The sequence below is a fragment of the Microchirus variegatus genome (assembly GCF_963457635.1).
Source record: "Microchirus variegatus genome assembly, chromosome: 3".
Lineage (NCBI taxonomy): Eukaryota > Metazoa > Chordata > Actinopteri > Pleuronectiformes > Soleidae > Microchirus > Microchirus variegatus.
Window position 1 is genome coordinate 15,225,687 of NC_139804.1, and position 22,431 is coordinate 15,248,117.

The 22,431-nt window shown below is 40.1% G+C and overlaps 1 protein-coding gene across 1 annotated transcript in view; it reads left to right on the forward strand.

Annotated features, from left to right (window-relative positions):
* The window catches only part of LOC310925381 (calsyntenin-2-like), a gene marked incomplete at both ends in the record, with an annotated part of 357,564 nt that overhangs the window by 308,965 nt on the left and 26,168 nt on the right, over positions 1-22,431 (forward strand). Inside the window, 2 exons of the mRNA XM_083887328.1 lie at positions 13,233-13,399; positions 20,055-20,203. Coding sequence (XP_083743454.1) covers positions 13,233-13,399; positions 20,055-20,203 — 316 coding nt within the window. The remainder of the gene's footprint in view (positions 1-13,232; positions 13,400-20,054; positions 20,204-22,431) is intronic.

Sequence of the window (22,431 nt, forward strand, 5' to 3'; positions counted from 1 at the left end):
ATCTGAAGACAACTTGTTACTTTAGTTTGCATTCATTTAAGGGGTTGCCACTCACTCATTGTCTATTACTTTATCCCCCACATCTGGAGGGCCGTGAGGGGGCTAGAGCCAATCCCAGCTGACCCTGGACAGGTAGCCAGTCCATTGCATTCCAGTGGTGGCTCCTGGTGACCCATTCAATAGGTGCATAAAGCAAGACAGTATCAATTTGTTGTTAGATGATTAACAGAGTCCTTCTTGTGTCCACTAGATGGCAACTTGATAAACAAAAATTATTTACATAAATCTAATGCTGTATGATTCAAATAGCTAAACAGGATGTGTCCAGCAACCACATAAAGTCAGGGGTAGCATATTAAGTCAAGTATTTATTAACTGACCAAGGATCGAGAGCTTTCACAACCTTTACCAGATACATACAACAAGCATATGACAAGATAGTGCAGTCAAATTATTCATTAAGTGTAAAGGAAAGTGCAGAATTGGATCTTGAGATCTAGCCTTTCGGCGAAATTTGCTGTTATGAATATGAAATGGGTGACTTACGTGATTTGTGCAGATCCGCAAAAAAAACATCAGCTATCAACCCCACTCACTGTCACACACAGACGAGTGTAGGGCCCTATGAAACATAATCGTGGCGTTAGCCAATAAAAACAGAATCTATTATTAAACGCGGAATATTGCGGAAATTGTCATAATGTGACTGAAATGCCGTCATTGTTTGTCTGGGGAAATGTTCCGGGGACCGCTCATTTGTGGCACCACCCGTGCATCACCACCATGGACACACAACTGACTTTTCTAAACCGGGGAACAAGGGAGCTGAGCCCGCCGATTACATGTCCAGGTGCCGATTGAAACCAAAGTCACACCATCAAATGCGTCAATGCTTCCTCTGCAGCTTACTCACTGGCATCAGCAGATGATTTAGACAGGATATGACACGATATAACCCAACCACACGGTCGACAGAGTAAATCAAAAACATTTGTGATCTCAAAGCAATTGGGGCCTTACACAACAGTGCTATTTTCTGCGGTGTTTAATTAAATTTCATGATTGAGTTTCATGGTTCATAACACTTAACAAGCTTGTCAGCATTGTCTAATAGAAATTGATTCTGTCCTGATGAATATGAAATGAATATCAGATAGAATAATGATATCGCAGATTTATCCACTGAAATTGTTCTCATGCACCGTGGCTGGATTTTAGAGCTGCAGCTAGTGTGTAAATTCTGTCATCACAGGTGTGTCACATGGTTTTTATTGATCTCATGTTTGCTCCAGCAAGTTGGCGTGTAATTTGTCAGTGTGCTCATTAAAAGAGACACATTTGTTTTATTTTGTCTTCGAAACAAGTGGACTAATAATATGGGCATAATGGGCTATAGCCACAAACTATAAACATACACAAACTCCAGAGAATGCTAAGGCCAAAGTCTCCAAACATTATGGTGCTTTCGGTGCTACAGAAAGGCCTTGAGAAAAGGACCCAGTGACCCGCCACGGCAAAAGAGGGAACAAGTCGGCCCAGCGCAAACCGTGTAAACAAAGAATGTTTTTTTTTTTTTTCAAAATGAGGGTTTTTCGTGAATTAGGGTTGTTTGATCGCTGTGAATCGATTCCTAGTTAGGGTGTGGTCACACATCACATCACATTCCAGTGCTTTTGTTGTTTTTTCGGCGACTTTCGACACAAAGATCATGCCACACAGTGCCAAACTGTAGATCCGTTATAAAGACTTAAAGCGGACCTAGAATGGTCCTATCACACATATATAGGGGTGTGACGGTACACTTAGCTCACGAGACGAGACGAGACACGATATTGGGTTCACGAGAACGAGACGAGACGAGACGAGATTTTGAGAAAATTACAATGACAATATATATGACTGGACTTTGTAAAAAATGTAATTAAAAGTTCACTGGAAATGTTTAATTATGACTATTATGTGTTATTGTAAGACATTTATTAACAATACTTAAACACCAACTATAGAGTCTTGCAAAAAGACACTCTTGAAATTAAATAAATAATATACATTTTTTTCACTTAAGTTAAATATTAATTAAGTAATTGGCCAGTGAATCTTAAAAACAAGCCATGCAATGGTTACATTTAAAAGTAAAATAAAGCAACATAAACATAAAAGTGGTAGAGCCCCCTCATCTGCCTCATCTGGTGCAGACAAACGGCCCTTTTATTTCTGCACACCGCCCTTGCGCTGTTCTCTTCTCCCTCTCCTGCGCCGTTCCTCGCTCTGCGCTCCTGCGTCTCCAAGCGGTCTCTTCCAAAGCAGACTGGATAATTTCTCTACGTGTTTTATCCCCACATAAGAATAAAGATCTTTATGACGAGGATGGAGTACAGTCACGTTAAAGTGCAGGTGATCTGAGTAAAACGTGACAGACTCTGAAGAGCAGAGCGCCCTTTTCATCGTTTTCACTCCGTGGTCTTTGTGAAAGAAGACGCTTTAAAGCTGTAATTAAGGGAATAACAGATGCATCAGATGAGCTGATGTCTTAAGTTAACTGCTCAAAGAGAGAGAATGTTCTCTGCTGTGTAATGAATGTCGCGGAGAGTTCATAATCTGTGCCGCACGCAGCCAAGTTTCACTTTTGCGCAGAGACTTTCCAGCGTTTAACAGGTGCGTGTTTCGACCACCGAATTATCGCTGCATCCCTAAATATAACATCTTTATTGACAAGAATGATGTAACTGTAATAATGACGGACTTGATAGTGTGACTTGGGTTTCAATCGGCACATGGACAAGCGTGCGCTGCGCTGATTACATGCGCTCTTGTTCCCCGAGGTGTATAAAAAAATCTATTTTAAATAAATAAACAAGCAACGCTGGTGACCCGCCAGGCTTATAATACACTGGGGGAAACCCTGATGTAAGGATGAGCTTTTAATAAACGTCTTCTTCCACGAATTGAAACAAAAATTCTTCTTTTCCTTCTCCTTCTTTAGGTCACAAATCTCGCGGGACAGTTTTTTACCGCGACGAGAAATATCGTCAAGTTTAATCTCGCGAGATCTCGTGGCACGAGATCTCGTCACACCCCTACACATATATGTAAGTTATGGAGGTCTATTAACATATATTAACTTGTTTTTATGGTCAAAAACCTCCTAGTTGCTGGAAACGAGCCGATAGCTCCAAGTCATTGGTACAAATTATATTTAAAATAAATATACCTAATTACATAAGCAATTAAATAATCGGCACACATCACTGCCCCCTCACCAAAATTTGCACAATGTGATCAAACAGTAAAAGCACAATGGATTGGGCCTCATTTATTTCATGCTTAATCTGTAACACTTGATGATTTCTTCTTCACACAATTGAGCAATTGTTATGGCAAAAATTGTCACAGCACATCTCATTAAACTTGTGTCCTGGACTTCCTAAAATAACTTGAGAAATAACTTAGAGAAATTTTACTGCAATGTAAGACGTGTACGCTAACCCACAGTTTTTAATACATGCAAGGGATTATATAATCATATCCTTGAGGGCTGTTTTTCCTAAAGTTGAGATCAAACTTCCACCGTGACCATTAATCGCGTGAGATAGAAATATAATTGCCTCCTCGCTAACAGCAGCGAACAGGTGAGCTCACACATTTGCTTGTTACTTTGCTGTGTATGGTGTGGAACCAGAAATACTTTCACACTCCACTTCACCGATGCTCTGATATGGTGACTGTCAGCTTGGAAGAAGTATTTATTTTCACAGTAAATGAACATAACTCCACTGTCTTCATTATGTGATGGTTATTAGTGGATTCCAGGCCAATCTGCAGTCATCGTACTGCTGGACCATTCAGCAAATACTTTAGATCAGTGGCCAGCAACAGAAACTGACCTACCAGCATGCAGCCCTGATCCTGCAAAGCTCCTGGCAAAACAGTCTGTGACAAATTACTGTAGGCTGTGTATTTTGAACTTGAACGGGGGTTAGAGATCCAAATTCGAATGACTATCCAAACCTTTGATAAAAAGGAACAGCCTTTGTGTGTGGAACTCTCACTTCCCCCTCTACCCTAATATCTATGCGTATGAATGATTAATAATTGCATAATCTAATACTGTATCAGAATAATGTCCAAAAATGGACACTGTCCTTTATGGTAAAACAATAGTCATCAGTCATCATAGTCATGTAGGATTCAAGTCGGTTTTTATTATTTAAACCTCTTTGTATATAAAATGCTCCACCGTTAATAAATGATTTGTTCATTTTTGTTCCATCCTATTTTCTAATATTGATTGTGGCCCCTGCCCATCCATCCTCCTTCACTTCAGGGAGTAAGTGCTGGCTCTGCACTTTTCACACAGTCAACTAACATTTTTAGCCTCTGACCTGGTGGAGTGTGTGTGCCTGTGTTCAGAAGTGTGTGACAGTCAGACAACGGAAAGCAACATAGTCATCTCGTCTCATTCTTCTCTTCCCTCAACTGTGTCATAATCACACACTGCTCCTCGCCTTCTCCCAGAGTCTAGAGCAGGAAGAAGTGTTGACGTTTACCCATATGCGCAAATTGAAACATAAATATCTCCGTATATACAGTGGAATAAACAGATAAAGGCAAACAGGCACGCCGATACAGGGATGTGTGCTATAAATCACAGAGCAAGTGAGACTACTAAATCTCTCACACTTACTCTTAAATAATGACCCCATATCCGCACCTCTGCCATCTCATCTGTTGCTCCTCTGGAAATGACGCAAATAAAGCAGAGTAAGGATGGGAGTGAAAATCTATAGAGCAAGCAGGGCTGCGAAGAGGAGCCACAGAGAGATGACACCAAATAAAAACCAGTCTCTGTAAAGTGGAATGATCAGCGGTTTTATCAGCCATATCATTCCCACTCCACAGTGTCTCAGTAATCCCTGCTCCTCTGCCTTCACTTCTTTTCTCTTTTTTTACCCTCTGTCTGAGGCCCTTCATGGTTTCTCTAGCCATAAAGAAATTGATAACATCTGTCAAGGAAGGGGCTGAGTGTATACGTGGAGATCTAAAGAGCGGATGGGGGGAAATGAAATAAAACAGGAAACTTGCAGGAAAAGCAAAATGTGATTCTGTGGTTTTATGAGACAGACTTCACTCTCTTGATTATCTGGTACCTGGCAGGGAACCAGCAAGAGCAGGAGACAGCTACAAGTATGCACGAGCAAGTTTTAAATATGCAGGAGTTGACTTTGAATATACAAAATGTGGCTTTAAATGAAACATGCTAATAGGTGTAGTTATTGTTCTGAACTGAAACACATTGTTCATGCCATATTAGGCCTTGTTTACACAACAGCCCACATGTATATCCAGATTGTATTTACAGTAGCTTGATTTTTTTGCATGTCTGGGAAGCTAAAAACGCATTCCAAAGCTGATTGTAACCATACAGAGGTGGTTTTGTTCTTGACTCCAACAATGTAGATCCAGAGAGACAAGTGTTAATTGGAGGTGCATTAAACAATCAACAAAGTGGAGGACAATAGTTTGAAAATCACAATAAAGTTTGCGCCCTGGCTCCACATAACCATTTGGCAAAGATCCGCATTGTCCATTGTGTGTATTTTTTTTAAACTGCTTGTTTTTTTCAAGGGTGAATGGCCTGTAACTAGAAATCCATGTGGAAGACCAGACGATATCAATATGAACACACGGACGGTAGCTCAGTGGTAGTGCGAGTCGTATATATGTTGAATATATGTGGCTATAAAGCTGAACACAGATTGTTTCTCTGGACTCGTCAAAAACATTTTCTTTTGAGATATGTGTGCCTCTCATCGTACTATTTTTCAAAGGAAAAGTTGATACCATTAGGTCCAGTATTTTAGTCACAGATTCAACGACCATCTGCCATCTACCTGTTAGCACGCCTCCATCTATGACATCTCTTAATTTAGTTACAGATAGTGAAATCAGTGCCACTATAAACAAAATGAAGTCATCCACATGCTCACTCGACCCTATTCCAATGAAACTTTTTAAATCTAGTCTCTTGTGCCTCGCTAATCACACTACCAGAATTGTCAACACGTCTCTGCAGTCTGCCATTTTCCCTGCTGCTTTTAAAACAGCCGTGGTGAAACCTTTCCTCAAGAAACCTGATCTTGACATTAGTGACTTAGCCAATTACAGGCCTATTTCTAATCTTCCTTTTACTGAGAAAATAGTTTTCAGTCGACTATTTAATCATCTTGTTATCCCACTTAACACAGTACGGAAACTGCCTTCGTAAAAGTAGTTAATGGTCTCAGAGTTGCAGCTAATTCGAATAACGTCGCTGTTCTCTTTTTACTTGACTTAAGTGCTGCGTTTGATGCTGATGATCATTCCATTTTAGTTTATCGACTTGAGAAATGGACTTTCTGGTGTTGACTGGTTTCGTTCTTACTTGTCTGACAGGAAATGTGTTGTTAGCCTAGGTGATTCTGGAGTATGGTGTACCTCAGGGGACCATCCTTGGTCCAATCCTCAAACATTTTTTTCTAAAGAGAGAGAGATAGAAGAGATTTTACTTGGTCCTCTAGAAGATAGGCAGAAACTTCAGTCAAAGTTTGGCAGGCTGTCCCAGCAGATTAAATCACATGTTACAACCCTAGGAGTGATTTTAGACTCTGACCTTAATTGTATTTGCCATTTTAACAGTGTTGCAAAAACGAAATTTTTTCACCTTAGAATCATGGCCAAAATTAGAGCTTTTTTAAGTCAGGATGATGCTGAAACACTTGTACATGAATTTATAACTAGTCGTTATTCAGAACGTGGCAGCCAGGATTTTAAGGAATACAAAAAAAGGAATCACATTACTCCTCAGCTTGCAACATTGCCCCTATAAATTTTCATGATTTTTCTTTATAAATCATTGGTTGTTTGGATAAGAAATGTCAGTTAAATATATCATATAGGAGATAAAAACACAGTGATCAACCATCAAACCTGACTGAACTGGAGATGTTTTATAAAGAAGAATGGTCCAAAATACCTTCCGCCAGAATCCAGACTCTAATTGGGAGCTATAGGAAGCGTTTAGAGGCTGTTGTATCTGCAAAAGGAGGATGCACAAAACAATTATTTTGTGGTGCCTAAATTTATGCACATGCCTAATTTTGTTTAAGTAATTCTTGCACACTTTCTGTAAATCATATAAACGTTATTTCATTTCTCAAATATCACTGTGTTTGTCTCCTATATGTCTCCTATCCTGATATATTTAACTGAAACTTCTTATTCAAACAACCATTTGAATTTGATTTGATTTGATTTGATTTATCATGATAAATCATGAAAATGTACAGGGGTGCCCAAGTAGCACTGCAGCCTGGTTACAGGATAAACCACTGCAAATACTGCAAAACACTTTCTTCATCAGAAGAAGACAATACTGATGCAAGAACAGTATTGTTCTTGCATCAGGAAGTAGAACTAGTTTAGTTATTCTTTAATCCGATATTTTATAGCTCCCTCCATGTTTGTTTCTATACATTGGATATTTCTATAAATGAGCAGTGAAGGAAAATGCTTCATCAGCCTCATGTCTGTTAAGGCAGGCAGGCTGCCAGTAAGCCACTGGGTTAATATGATCCCCTGGGTACTTAATGTCAACTGTTAGGGCTCTGTTATCTGCTCTGGGGGTGATAAGGGAGCGCAATTGGTCATAGAGTAACGTATCTGCAGGTCAGCAGTTGTGAGGATGATTCCAAGGTGAAGGTCTACAGTCCATTTCTCTCACGTTTTCACAATAGGGAAGTTTGGTGTGATTAAGTGTTTTCCTTGGTGTCTCCAGCTGTGTCTCCACCTGCCCTGGCTGACCTTTTCAGGCCATGGAATCATCACACAGGGCAGTGATGAATGTGTCTGTACCATCAGCAGGAAATTGCTGGTACCTGGGTCAAACTTGGCATTGTCTGATGGAGCCAAGGGGGCTTTTTCCTGCAACCCTAGCTGATGTTGACTATTACAGGGTCTCTCGCTGGTCACCACCTGGTGCACAGACCAGAATTATCTTTGCCGTCTAAAAGAAGGATAGTGGATTGAATTCTGCCTGGATTTGTAACCTACACCTTCATCTGATGTCTAACACCTCAGAAATCAATGCCTTATTCTTGTGTTAGCATAAAAAAAATGTTTTTATGCCATGCAGTTAATGGATTAAGTGGAAAGTATATGTATATTATCATTAAACAATTTCCTAAGGAGTTTATCATCCCTCAGTCCCTAGTTTCAGGGTTTCATCAATATGGTATGACATCCACTTTGTAATTCATGATCTCCTTTAGAGTCAAATATACCATAAATCAGGGTGTGCTTTAGAGCGTGACTATAGTTTGATTGACAGCAGAAGCCAATCATACCAGAATGGTGCACATTATTTTAGCTCAACCCATTCTTTCTTAGATTCACCCTCCCCAAATATGGTCTCTTAAATAAAATAATACAAAATAAACAAGATGACACTGGCAACAATTTGACGTGGCCACAGCATTCCGGGGAATTATGATTGAAGTAGCAGTTAACCACCAGAAACACAGTCTAGAGTAACTAGCCTATGACTTTGCTAGCTGTTCATTTGAATGGAAGTCTATAGGAAAATCATCTTATACTATTTCAGACTGAAATCTCAGTGTGTTGTGTATAGCCAGCCAGTGTAGAGCCTTCCCAACTGTCTTATGATTGGCCAATACCCGGAAGTGACATAATCAGCACACCCGCTCTCAGAAGCGCAGCTCCCCCCTCTGGAACGGTGGATGCACTGCTACTCATTATCAAAACATTGTTTTAACAATGTTTAAAAATAGCTTCTTCACGACTCCCCGCCGCAGTCCCTTTTATGACTTTGACCCGGAGTCAGAAGACACTCGTGAAACACCTCCACAGCAGACGCTATTCTTCTTCTGAGGTTCAATGTACGCAACCGGATGTGCCCGGACTAGTGCCCGGAGCAGGAGGATCCGCTGTTCAGGAGAACTGCTGTTTACGTAACCAGAAGGGAGATTCAAGATTCAAGATTTTTCAAAATTCAAGATTTTTATTCAAGATCTCGCTGAGCCCGAGATTACAAAAAAACACAGCGTTGTCAGCAGTGGCTGAACTGTCTGTTTCGAAACCTCAGGGCTTCGTAAACATGGTAATGACAGATACACACAAAAAAACAGCGTTAATTGGAACTTTCGGTCTAGGTCCGCTTTAAATGTCACCAGAACACGTCCTGTCTTTAGAATTTTCACACACAGGGGTGAAAAAAAACTGTTGAATTCATACAGTCGGCTGCACTGCACAGCCACAGCTCGTTCTTGTCTGTGACTCTTGTGTGTGTATACTGCCCAAAGTGAATACAGTTAAATGGATCTCAGTTGTGGGGCAGAATTGTGCATTTCCTTCTCGTTAAGTATTTAGGTTTATGACATAAAGTCGCTAGATTTGTCACTAGTTGGTCACCAGGGGTTTGTAAAGTCATTAAATATGCACACGGAAATGGCATGAAGCGTAAACTTGACATTATTTCAGTTTTTTTTCCCCTGGCTCAGTTAATTCTGTCTCCGTTTCTGTTGTTATATCTAATGTTTAATGTTATATCTACCGTTTACATTTTGTGCTGTTTCTGTCTGAATGTGGAATAAAACATATTACTCTGTAAATACTGATACACCTCGGAGCTTCTCAGATTATGTATAGCTTCAGCATCTGTAGTGAGTTAATTTGATTCTTTAGATTTATTATTTTGGGAATACAGACACTTGCATTGCAATAGTTCCAATGAGAAAATTATACACAGTGCAACATACTAACAGTTAAAATATCAGTAAAAGAGTCAATTTAACAAGTTGTATTTAACTCTTACTATAATATTAACCCCTAACTGAGTTAAATTTAACATTACTCCCCAATTGTACCTTGTCCTAATAAAACTTGGTGCCAAATCTACTTTTATAGTGTTACATTCACAGTGCAAAATTCACTTTAAGAGAGTGAATGATTACATCATCCATTTTGAGGTGTTTATTTTACAATCGCTAGTCTAGTTACAATGCAAAACACTAAGGAATTCAGGCAAACAGCCATGGGCCAGAGGAATAAGGTGGATACAGTCTATTAACAAGGTTCTAAGAGAAAAAGGTACAGATATACACAATAGCCCACTTTCTCATACAATTTGTTATCTTTAACTACTGGTCAGTCAACTTTGGTGGTCAGAGTAATCTATCAAGCACACTGTACGTATATTAAGACAAACTGTGTCTGGTGTAAACAAAGCACAGTCAGTACAAACATTGATTTCAGAGAAGTGTAATGTTTAGGTTTCTCAGCCGTGAAGGTCAAGCATGACTGGCTGAAACAATTCAGTCTCACTCCTGGCACAGATGAGGCAAGGATTTTGACTCGTGACGGGGGAGCAGAGAAGCAACTGACAAATGTCACTGTCACCGCTCTGTCCTGCACCACATCTATCACCTGCCGGTTCCTCCGGTGCCCACAGATGACCCTTCAGGTTGTGCCATGGACACCCACCTTGCAACAGCCTCACAATCTGTGTGTGTACAGTTTGTCAACTTGTGGGGCCCAGTCAGTGTTATATTTGTCTGTCAGGAGACAATGATTGAAGCTTGAGCATTGCTGTGTCCAGTCTGGTTACAGCCACAGACACTGCAGGAGAAGTAAGCCAGTCTGGTCCTATTTAATTGGGGATCAAAACGAAACAAAAACAGAATTGAACAAGATATAAGTTGTACAAGGAGTCTCTTCATGTAGGATAATTTCTAAAGATTGAGATAGTTAGATAGTTTGCCATATGCATAGGTTCTTAAGCAGTAACATGTATCTGGGAAGTCACTCTATAAACTGAGAAGCCAGTGTTATGTAAGTATAAAGTCAAGGAAGGTGTAAGCAAGGTGTTAAAGAAGAATTATCAGTGCCTGCCTTTAAGGTCTTCTGAGAGTAAGTAGTAAGTAAAGTTTATTTTTAAAGCACATTTAACCACAGCTCGCACTGACCAAAGTGCTGTACAAAGTGTGTAAGATAAAGAATAATAAAATAGGAATAAAATAGAATAGATAAGTAAATAAAATACACATGCATAACAGTAATTTAAGCTAAGATGACATCAACCGACAACACTTAATTACAGACATAACAGGGTAAGACAATTAAAGCACAGGGAAGGCCAATATAAAAAGGTACGTTTTGAGCCTGGTTTTGAAGAGAGTTATCGAGGGGGCATTTCTGATGTCAAGTGGTAATTGATTCCACAGCTGAGGGCCAGCAACAGAAAAGGCTCTGTCCCCTCTTTGCTTAAGCTGGGACCGGGGGACATGGAGGAGACCTTAGCAGGAAGATCTGAGGCACCTGGGGGCTACATGGGGATGAATGACATCAGCTACGTAGCTGGGGGCCAGGCCATGAAGAGCCTTAAAAACCACTAACTGTTTTAAATTGTATCCTTGACTGGACTGGAAGCCAGTGCAAGTAGATGTAATATGTTCACACTTTTTTTTAAAGTCAGAGTATACATGTATACAGCAGCAGTGCAGGGGTGAACTGGAACAAGAAATTTTTATCCCACCAAACTGTTTAACAACTGGGTTTTTTAACAACAGAATTGTCTTCTGAAAATGTTTATTGATGCTACTTTATGTTTTCAGTCACTCTCCAACCTGTTTGCAGGTGTCTTGCTTTCCAGGCAATATGCTGATGCTGTCTTAATCATAAAACAAATAATTTCCTGTGTGCAACATTGCAAAGTGACACAAGACCTAAACACTGCTATCATGAGGATCACAGAGAGTTGTATGGAGCTATGACTGCTTAAGCATTATGCAAACTCATTTGACAATGGATTTGAATGTAACAGACCTTTTTGTAGTTAAAAGTTACATACTACAGTTTTACAGTTTTCAAGTTCTGCTAAGCAGGACAATGCTTACCTGTACCTCTGCGCTTATGGCAGCAGTATGAAGTAATGTAAGTCCTTATGGGGAGGCCTGAAGACAGATGAATTAACTACTCCCCCATGTAATGTTATGATGGCTAACAGTAGTCACAGTGGTGTAGCAAGTGGTTGATTTGCTTCTTCCAGACAATTACTGGCTAATTAACAGTAATTGGCAAAAGTAGTTAGCATTTAGACAATGGAAAACTGCCAGCTTCCATATAACGACACTGTGTACACATATTCCCAGCAGTGACGGTACAAAATTAATATAAGTGATTGTCAGTGACCGTATCGTTTTACCTCCCAAACACTCAACAGAACAGATGTATGAAGGCCCATTGTGTCAGAGGGGTCGACAGATACAGTGAAAAGCCAAGAAGACAGTTTCTTGGAATGCAATCATTGGGCTACTCCACTGCATCCTCCTAATGTGTCTGATGTATGAACATGGTCAGATTTAATGAAAACAAAGAATAAGAAGATTCAATTAGAAGAAGGGATGGCTCTGTACCTTTAGTGCATTTGTAGATTGATGCCAGGCAAAGAAGAGTAATTGGTGAAATACATACAGTTAAAAGAGAGAGAAGAAGGAAGAAGAGGAGGAGATGAGGTTGTGATACCCAGAGCTAATAACCTTTCAGCTAATGAGTGGTGTTGAGACTTGTCTTGGTGGTAGTGGCATTTACGAGGTTCGAAGGGCATTATTTTAAATGTGCTGACTTTTTCTATCCCTGTTAGCCTGAATGAGCTGGCTACACTATTAGAGTATAGCAATTTAGTAACATAATGAGGACAGAGACATGCTTCATAAGGCCTGGTATAAGTATGATTAGGTCATCATGGCTCATAATTACAGTTGAGAGAGACAAACATGGCTGTGTAAAGCTTACTGTAGAATAAACTTACCTTGAATATTTATATTCCCAGCAAACATGTTCATGTGGGTTACAAGGGTTATATTCAGGACGACATGCCCAAGTGGGTTTGTCCATGGTGGCCCCACCTTTGTTTACCCACTTCGAGCCAATGCCCACTTAATACCCTTTCCAGGCTACCTAGGTACTAAGTGGGTACTAATCAGACATGGGCTTTGATATGGGTGGAGTCATCATGAAAATCACGTACAAACCCACTTGGGACCTATTGTCAGCCCAAATATAACCCTTGACTGGGTTACTGCTTTGCATGACTCATTGTAAAGCTTTCTAAGAAAGTAGGGCCTCAATGTATATATTGAAATATTTTAACTGTATGTGCATTTTGTTTTTGTGTGAAGGTGGGGAGGTGACCAAGCCGAGGTTCACTCAGTATTTCCGGGGCAGCCTCTCTGGACTGACCATCCGACCGGGGAAGATCGAGAGCCAGAAAGTCATTTCCTGTCTGCAGGCCTGCAAAGAGGGACTGGACATCAATTCCCTTGAGAGCTTGGATAAGAACATAAAGGTAAAGGTCATTTAAACAAACACGCAAAAGCACACACTAGAGCACATCTTTGGTTTTGATCCAAACTAGAGTAACATTCTGGTTTTTGCAACTTTGAATTTGACATGAGCCCAACACACTCATATTCTTCATCTTTAGTGAGGCAAACGTTATTTAGTTCATGTCCATGTAAAGTGAAAAAAACATCTTCTCTGACTTCCTCTGTATCCCCACAGGAAAATGTGATACTAACCACCTCACTAAAATTGAATGATTAAACAAAAGTCTCTTTGGTTTTAAAAATCAAGCTATGTCCACTAATTAGCATCACAGGTGTATACAATCTTGTAATCAGTCAGTGGGCCTATATGTAGGGCTACAGGTAGTCAATGTGCTGTTTGGTCACATGGTGTGAACCACACTCAACAAGGACCAGAGGAAGCGAAGGAAAGAGTTATAGACAAGCATATGAAAGGTAAAGGCTATGAGACCATCTCCAAGCAGATTGATGTTCCTGTGACTACAGTTGCACATATTATTCAGAAATGTAAGATCCATGGGACTGTAGCCAACCTCCCTGGATGTGGCCGCAGGAGAAAAAATTGATGACAAATCAAAGAGATGGATAATACGAATGCTAACAGAAAGAGCCCAGAAAAACATCTAAAGAGATTAAAGGTGAACTTCAAGCTCAAGGAACATCAGTTTCAGATTGCACCATCCGTCGTTTGAGCCAAAGTGGACTTAATGGGAGACGACCAAAGAGGACAACAAAGCATGAAAAAGCCAGACTGGAATTTGCCAAACTACATGTTGACAAGCCAAAAAGCTTCTGGGAGAATGTCCTATGGACAGATGAGACAAAAATTTTACTTTTTGCCAAGGCACATCAGCTCTATGTTTACAGACGTAAAAATGAAGCATATCAAGAAAAGAACACAGTCCCTACTGTGAAACATGGAGGAGGCTCTGTTATGTTCTGGGGCTGCTATGCTGCATCTGGCACAGAGTGTCTTGAATCTGTGCAGGGTACAATGAAATCAAGGGATTCTAGAGAGAAATGTGCTGGCCAGTGTCACAAAGCTTGGTCTCAGTCGCAGGTCATGCAACAGGACAATGACCCAAAACACACACATAAAAACACCCAAGCATCAGTTTGAATGAACATTATTATTTGGGTGTTACTAACTGAAGTAGTTAACTTCAAGCTTCACAACAAAGTGTGTATCACTTATCAATCAACACAATTTGATGCCTCTGTCCAGGTCTTATTAGACTGCCTCAATGACATTAAATCTTGGATGGAGGCGAATTTTCTCTCCACGAACAAAAATAAAACTGAGATTATTTTATTCGGGCAACAAAACCTCTTAGATGGCTATGACAGTGCCATAGGCACCCTGAAGCCTTACTGTCACCCATATGCAAGAAACCTTGGCGTTATTTTGGACAGTGACTTTAGGTTCGAGAAACAGATCAGCTCCGTTGTGAAAACAAGCTTCTTCCAGCTAAGATTATTAGCAAAAGTAAAGGCTTATCTCCCCAGGAATGATCTCGAGAAAGTCATTCACACTTTTATTACTTCACGGTTAGACTACTGCAACTCTTTGTTTGTTGGTCTCGACCAGTCAGCACTGCGCCGTTTACAGGTGGTCCAAAACGCAGCCGCCCGCCTGCTGACTGGAAAGAAACGGCGTGATCATATCAGTCCTGTCCTTGCATCTTTGCACTGGCTGCCTGTTCATTTTAGGATCCAGTTCAAGGTTTTATTAATTGTTTTTAAGTGTTTGAATGGTCTGGTACCATCGTACTTATCAGAGCTCGTACAGCCTCACAGTACCTGCAGAGCACTTAGGTCAACAAACCAGCTGCTTCTGGCAGTACCTCGGTCCAGACTCTCTACTCGTGGGGACAGAGCCTTCTCAGCCCCCAAGCTGTGGAACAGCCTACCTTTCCAGGTTAGAGCTGCACAGTCTGTTGAGCACTTTAAAACACTACTAAAAACCTATTTATTTACCCTGGCGTTCAGTCCCAGCTAGACGAGAATCCTTGGCTTTCCTATTTTATTTATTTTATTTTTACTTTTATTTTATTTGTTTTTAATTCTAATTTTAGTTTTTGTTTTAAACTAAGCTCTTACTATTCCTTTATTGTTTTTATTTGTTGTCGTGTTGTGTGTGGTTGTATTGTGTTCAAATAACTGTGCAGCACTTTGGTTCAACTGAGGTTGTTTTTAAATGTGCTTTATAAATAAACTTGACTTGACTTGACTTGACAATTTACAAATTAAAATTAACAAATTAACATTGACTCCAGATAATGAAATGCTAGGCCTGGATAACTATTCTGAAGAATAGGAACATCACCAACTGTTCCATTTTTCTCTAGGGGTACGAGAGTAAATTGTATGTTAGGGTCCTCCAACACCCGCAATCTATACTCATACAAAGCTTGACATCTTGTTGAGACAAACAGCCACAAACCTAGCGGGAAAAAAAGCTGCTCTATGTCCTCCATTGTGTTGTTGTACGTTGTGTGCATTCAAATGTCATTGTTCTTTGTCATCGCACTGGTACAACGTCACGTTGCGTATCTCGCTGACGCAGCCATCAGGCACAGCACACACCCGTTTACCAAGTAAAGTTACTGTACTCAGTCAAATGCAAACGTGACCCAAGGCTTTACCATACTAAACTGTACAACTAAACGTACCATAATAGAAACATGCCATATGCTGACCAGCTGACACTGTGTCAGGCCTTTAACAGGCAGAAAAGATATCATTTGAAAAATTCTATTTTGTTTAATCCCTTATAAGTATTTCTTAAAATCTATCGTACTTGTTTTACAGCAATTTAAAACTTAATTACAAAACAGAAAATTAAAAACCTAGTTATTTAAATGTAGCATTGGTGGTCATGAAATACTTTCATGCTGCTTTGGCGGATTCACCTAAACGTGTTTCCGTGTAGACAGTCCCTAAATCACCAGTTAGTTTCGTTGTCCAGTCCCACCAACTCAGCTAATCCATCTCCCTGCACTTGAGAGGATAGAGGGACATGATTGATAGAGGTTTGGTTGGGCTTAAAGCTTCCTGCGTTCAATGACCCGCACAAACTCATCTCCTAAAGCCTGCCCCACACAAGAGGACTTTCAAAAACATGGGCGACTGCCGACGCAACAAAGCTTGTAACCTTTTTCACAGTTTTAATGCTGAGAAAGCACAGACTCAACGATCTAGTCAAGCTGTATGAGGTAATGGCTGAGCAGACAAACTCAACTTGGCTTGCAAAGGTTGCACAGTTAATGCAGGGTTCTGCTCACGCCCCCAATCGTCATTAATATCGAACATGTTGAATACTTTAATAACTCCCGTGCTACAGAATAATTTGACCAGATAATCTGTTCAAATCAGACAAAAATCAGAAGGCATCCAAGACTGTCAGAAGGGCCAGATTGGATCAGAAATCTGGCCACTTATCCTCTAGTGTGGGGTTGGCATAACTTCTATCTTTCTGTGCTGTACTGCACAGCTCCAGCTGCGTTGCAGCAACAAAGATCCAGCCTCACAAGAAGACAGAGAGGGAGGAGAGGGTAGAACAACGTATCTGGAGCAAGTGTAGTCTATATTTCAAGCCCCCTTTTCCCTTTCTTCATCTTTGCCACAGACTAGTCTGTCTCCAATAAATCCTAAGGGGAGGGTTCTCCATGACAGCATTTAGCCAGATGGAGGACTGGCACAGCGCAATCAGGGGAAAATAACATGTACTGAAGAAGGAGGAAGTAGTAGGACCTGGTGTCAGCAGGTAAGTAGCTGTAAAATGACAGAGTACAGAAAATGACAGGAGACATCAGGACGGGGTGAAAATGACAGGGGAGAGAGAGTGAGTGTGGGGCCCCATGGAGCGCTCGAGTATTGACAACCTGCTGCTGAGAACCAGTTTAGGAGATAGCAGAGCTCAGTGTTGTTTGAGCAAGAGCCCACTTAGCTCTCTTTAAAGGACGATGAGCCTGAAATTCTCCCCATCAAACACTAGAGAAGACATCCACCTCTGTCTGAGTGCACTGCCTATTCTCTGCTCCACAGACTTCAGAGCCGTTCTGTTTTCCTCATGCTTTAGAATAATAACTAACGATAATTTTAATAATCCATTAATCTGCCTATAATTTTCTCAATTACTCGAGTTATCATTTGGTCCATAACAAAGTTTTGAGGCTTGTCTCTGGGTTGTTTGGCGTATTGTAAGCGGGATACTTTGTGGCATGTGCGTAGTAATGGCTTTCTTCTGGCAACTCGACCATGCAGCCCATCTTTGTTCAAGTGCCTCCTTATTGTGCATCTTGAAACCGGCACGCCACATTTTACACAGAGTCCTGTGTTACACCTGAAGTTATTTGTGGATTTTTCTATGCATCCTGAACAATTTTCCTGGCAGGTTTGGCTGAAATTTTGGTTGGTCTACCTGACTGTGGTTTGGTTTCAACAGAACCCCTCGTTTTCCACTTCTCAATTAGAGTTTGAACACTGATGATTGGCATTCTCAATGCCTTTGATATTTTATTATATCCCTTTCCTGTTTTATACATTTTCCTACTTAGAATAATATTATTATTAATAATAATAATAATAATAATAATAATAACAATAATAACAATAAAAGCCATTCAAACCTGTTTGTGTCAAATTGTGTGCATGTTATCAGGCCAAATCACCAGAGTATGTAAACTTTTGATCAGGGTCATTTGGATCGTAAATTAATAAATAAATAAATCGTAAAATTCTGCCAGGGTATGTAAACTTATGAGCACAACTGTACTCAGACTTGATTGTCGGACTATGGCTCAATTAAACTGTCCATGTAAACATAGAGTGTTTTTTCAAATGTCAAAATGATGATCTTTCAAATTATTTTGTCCACATCTAAAATCATTCAGTTTTTATTCCTTTGTTATATGGAGCAAAGAAACCATAAGATATTAACTTGTGTTTAAAGAAGTTTGAAAATATCAGATAACTTATTTTCATTACAAAAACATTCAAACGGATTAATCAATAATAAAATAAGTTGGCAAATCATTTAGTTATCAATTAATATTTGATTAATAAATAGAATAGAATCCTTCATTGTCAATACACTCTTTAACATAAGTGTGTGTGCTCTCAGTATTCTTTTTCTTTTTTTTTACGGCCATTCATCATTTTAGTATTACCTATCTTTTCTAGGCACAAACTGTTTTCCATTTATTTGTATCCATCTGCAAAGGCCTGGAACTGTCTCAACTATGGTCCATCATCCTTCCATCTGTTTTTTTTTTTTTGGGGGGTGGGGGGGTTGATTTTTTTGGCACGTCCATAACAGCGAATGTCTGTGACTAATACCCCATTACACTGGTCTAAAAAAACCACCAATTTAATGGGCGCTGTGCCGCTCACATGGTAGAGCTGGCACTCCATGTGCCGAAGGCCCCCTGCAGTGACCTTGGCTTGGTTCCAGCAGTGATCATTTACATTTCTTATCCAAACAGCAAAGTCTTCCCCTCTCCGTCTTTCTCCTTTTACACTGTCCTTCCTGATCACAGTGAAAAGCCTCACAAAAACATTGTACAAGTAGGTTTTTGGCTATCATGACAATGCTACATTCAGCTTCCTGTCATTGGAATGTTAATACTGTAGCTATAAGTAAACCTTACTTTTTAGGGAGTCCATGCTCTAGTGCCATGATTCTCAAACTGTGGTACATGTACCACCAGTGGTATGCTTCCTCTGGTGTACTGTTCTGTTTTATATACCAGGGTATGTGAGTGGAGTGGAGCTGAGGAATTTGACCGAAGTGGTTATTATGGAAATTTCAGTGCTACAGTGTTTTTTTTTCTGAATAAAACCTCTTGTTTTCTTCATTTCATATTGTTAATACTCATTTAACATGCAGTAAATTGTAAATAACTGCCAGATATTGAAAGTTATTCTGGAAAACTGGTCAAAAGCACTTAGTCACCGGACATTTTCTGGCCCTTTTATGGTTAAAATAAGCACATTTCAGATGGGCATGTTGAGGTTTAGGTGTTAAGGGTTAAGGTTGGTGTAACTCTGAGAGCTCAATATTTTCTCAGGTGGTAGTTGGTATAAAGCATTTGCGAACCACTGGCCTCGTGAAAAGGAACTTGCCTTGTAAATAAAGGGCTGTGGTCCCATGATTTTATCATGTTGCATGTGTGGGCCAAAGTGCCCCCTGCAGGTTAAAAAAGGCTATACATTTCTATGTATATGAGACTTTGTTATGGTATGTCTATGGATTTTGGTGATGTGTTTTATATGCCTGCATCCACACATGTTACATGCTCTGGATACTGTTAACAGAGAACAGCAGAACAGTATAAGGAGTTATTGCCTTCAATCCCAGGACTTATCACTAGTGTCAGTTGTGTTTTATCTAATATTTTCATTATTTATGAGTCTGCTGAATTGTTGAATTGGTTGTTTTCTGTGTCCTAACTTGTATGTACTGCTGCTCTTGGCCAGGGCACTCTTGCAAAAGAGATTTTTAATCTCAATGAGTCTTATTCCTGGTTAAATAAAATGTTGATGTCCCTGTTAGTGTTTATAGACTTCTCCTGAGTGCTGCTTGAAACATTTTATCATTTTATTTTCTTACATCTCTGGTATCTTCGTCCACAGTTCCACTTTAACCCTGCTCAGTCCATCCTGGTAATGGAGGGAGAGGACCTGGAAAACATGAACACGGCTGTCAGGAAAGTTTCCTACATCAACTCCCGCCAGTTTCCCACACCAGGCATCCGACGACTACGCATCTCCACGACTGTCCAGTATGTTTTTTTTAACTTCTTTCTCTTGCAGTTATTTTTCTATAATTTCCCCGTACATATGACAAATGTCGACCTTCCCTGAGACTCCTGTCACATATTAAGAAAAACAGACTGATGGATTATTCCTTGCCCAGTCCTCTCCTTCTCTCACTCCTTTCCTCTGCTGTCACGTTCCCTTTTCCCTTTTAGTCCACCATTTTCTGCTCTTTGTTGCCACTGGAGGGGAGGAGTTTTTACATTTTCATTTCATGTATTAATAATTCAGCCTGAGTTTTGAGTTCAAAAATGAGAGAAAGAGAGAAGCATTGGAGAGAGTGGGAAGGGGGGAGAGAGAGAGCAGGAGAGAGAGAGGTAGTCCACTTTGGTGGGTTAGCATTAAAATTCATGATTGTTTTAAATATATGTATAGACTCTGCAGCACAACCTGCCCTTCTTCGATGCATGACAGCGGGCCTGAGGGCTCCATCAAACACATGAAGGTGTGTGTGTGTGTGTGTGCTTGTGTGTGTGTGTGTGCGGCTGCTAGTGATGAAGTGATGTGGAGGGGATTCTCGAGTCTCTCCAAAACGGTCCAAAAACATGCATAGGTTAATTGGAGACTCTGAATTGACTGTAGGTGTGAGTGTGAGCGTGAATAGTTTGACTGCAGTTGACTGGGTGTACCCCACCTTTCACCCTGGGATTGGCTCCGGAGCCCCCATGTGACACTCATGTTGAGGACAAAGTGTTAGACAATGAATGAATGAATGGAATTACCATCATATGTCATCAGAGATGGAGAAATCATGTTATTTGAATATACTAGCTTTACTGATAACAATTGCTGCTTTTCTATTTCACAGTTCTCAGCTCTTCTCGACTCGACTCTCACTGAATTTTTAAATATTGAGAATTGAAATAAATGTACGTCTTTTTTAACTGATCTACAGTTCGGCATTGTTCGGTTTGATTTTTGTGTCGGAAGTCATCCTCATGACTCTTCCAGTGACGACACTCTATGCCAGTCACTGCTGACAGTCTGTTGAGTGTTGATCACATTTTAGCTTCAGTTCCGCTTGTTTGGAACCTTGCCGGAGCAGCACTCTCCCTAATGGAAATGTAAAAAAAAAAACAGATATGAATAATAGTCAATCTGAGCCGACTCGTGCTTGAACTGTACAGAGGAAAAATGCCATATGGTGCAGCTAAATTTACTTTACACTCAGTTTAAGTTCCCATTTGCCGACCATAGGTCTACAATTTCTTAATAATGTGTTTACTCTTTTATCTCACGATTAAACAGCCTTTAGAGATATGGGGTACCATTTGTGCCAAAAAATATGGCACCATGTTTGCTGTCTGTGTCTACTGAACATGTGAGAAGACATTTGTCTATGTCTATAAAACGTTGAACTGTCCTTGTGTCATTTTACTTTGTCATTACATTGTGTCTTCATTCAATTCAATTTTATTTGAATTTTAACACACTTTGTCAAATGACACGACGACACGATGTAATGACAAAATCAAATGACACAAGGACAGTTCAACGTTTAATAGACAGACAAATGTCTTCTCACATGTTCAGTAGACATAGATCACGTGTGCCAAGGTGACATATTTTTGGGTGTCTCTGTATGGGGTTTGTCGTGGAAGACTTTTTTGAATCAATTTGAAGAAAAGTTAAATAGTCCTTTAATTTGAATCAATCTGAAGAAAAGATAAATAGTCCCAATGTAAAAGCTGACCAAGTCTGACACTGACAAATGACAGTGTTGAGTGCAAGTATTTATCAAAAAGGTATTTATTGAGGATCCACAGAGAAGTACCAAAATGAGAAGTACAGGTACAACTGAGCTCAAGCTCGCTGTGCACAACCTTTTATATCCTGGGTCAAGGGTGGAGGTTTACCATTTTCACCATGCCCACCATAAGTTTTCCACCATTAGCGTTTAGCTCACACATATTATCTAATTGGTTGTTTTTCCTTTCTTTCAACTTTAATAACGCCACATTAACTCCTTCATTGGTGAACAGATTTTGGGCATTCTCTGTCCAAATGCATGAGGTCATTGTGTGTACATAAAAAAACCCATGTAGCAAGAGGCGTTGATATCAAACTATCAAACTCTTATTTTGCCAAATATGCCAATTTGAGACAGTTCCACTACAATCTTTTCCTCAACATGTTCCACCCATTTAGACACCCATAGAGAGAATCTCAATTTTACATCACAGCACAGAGGAGT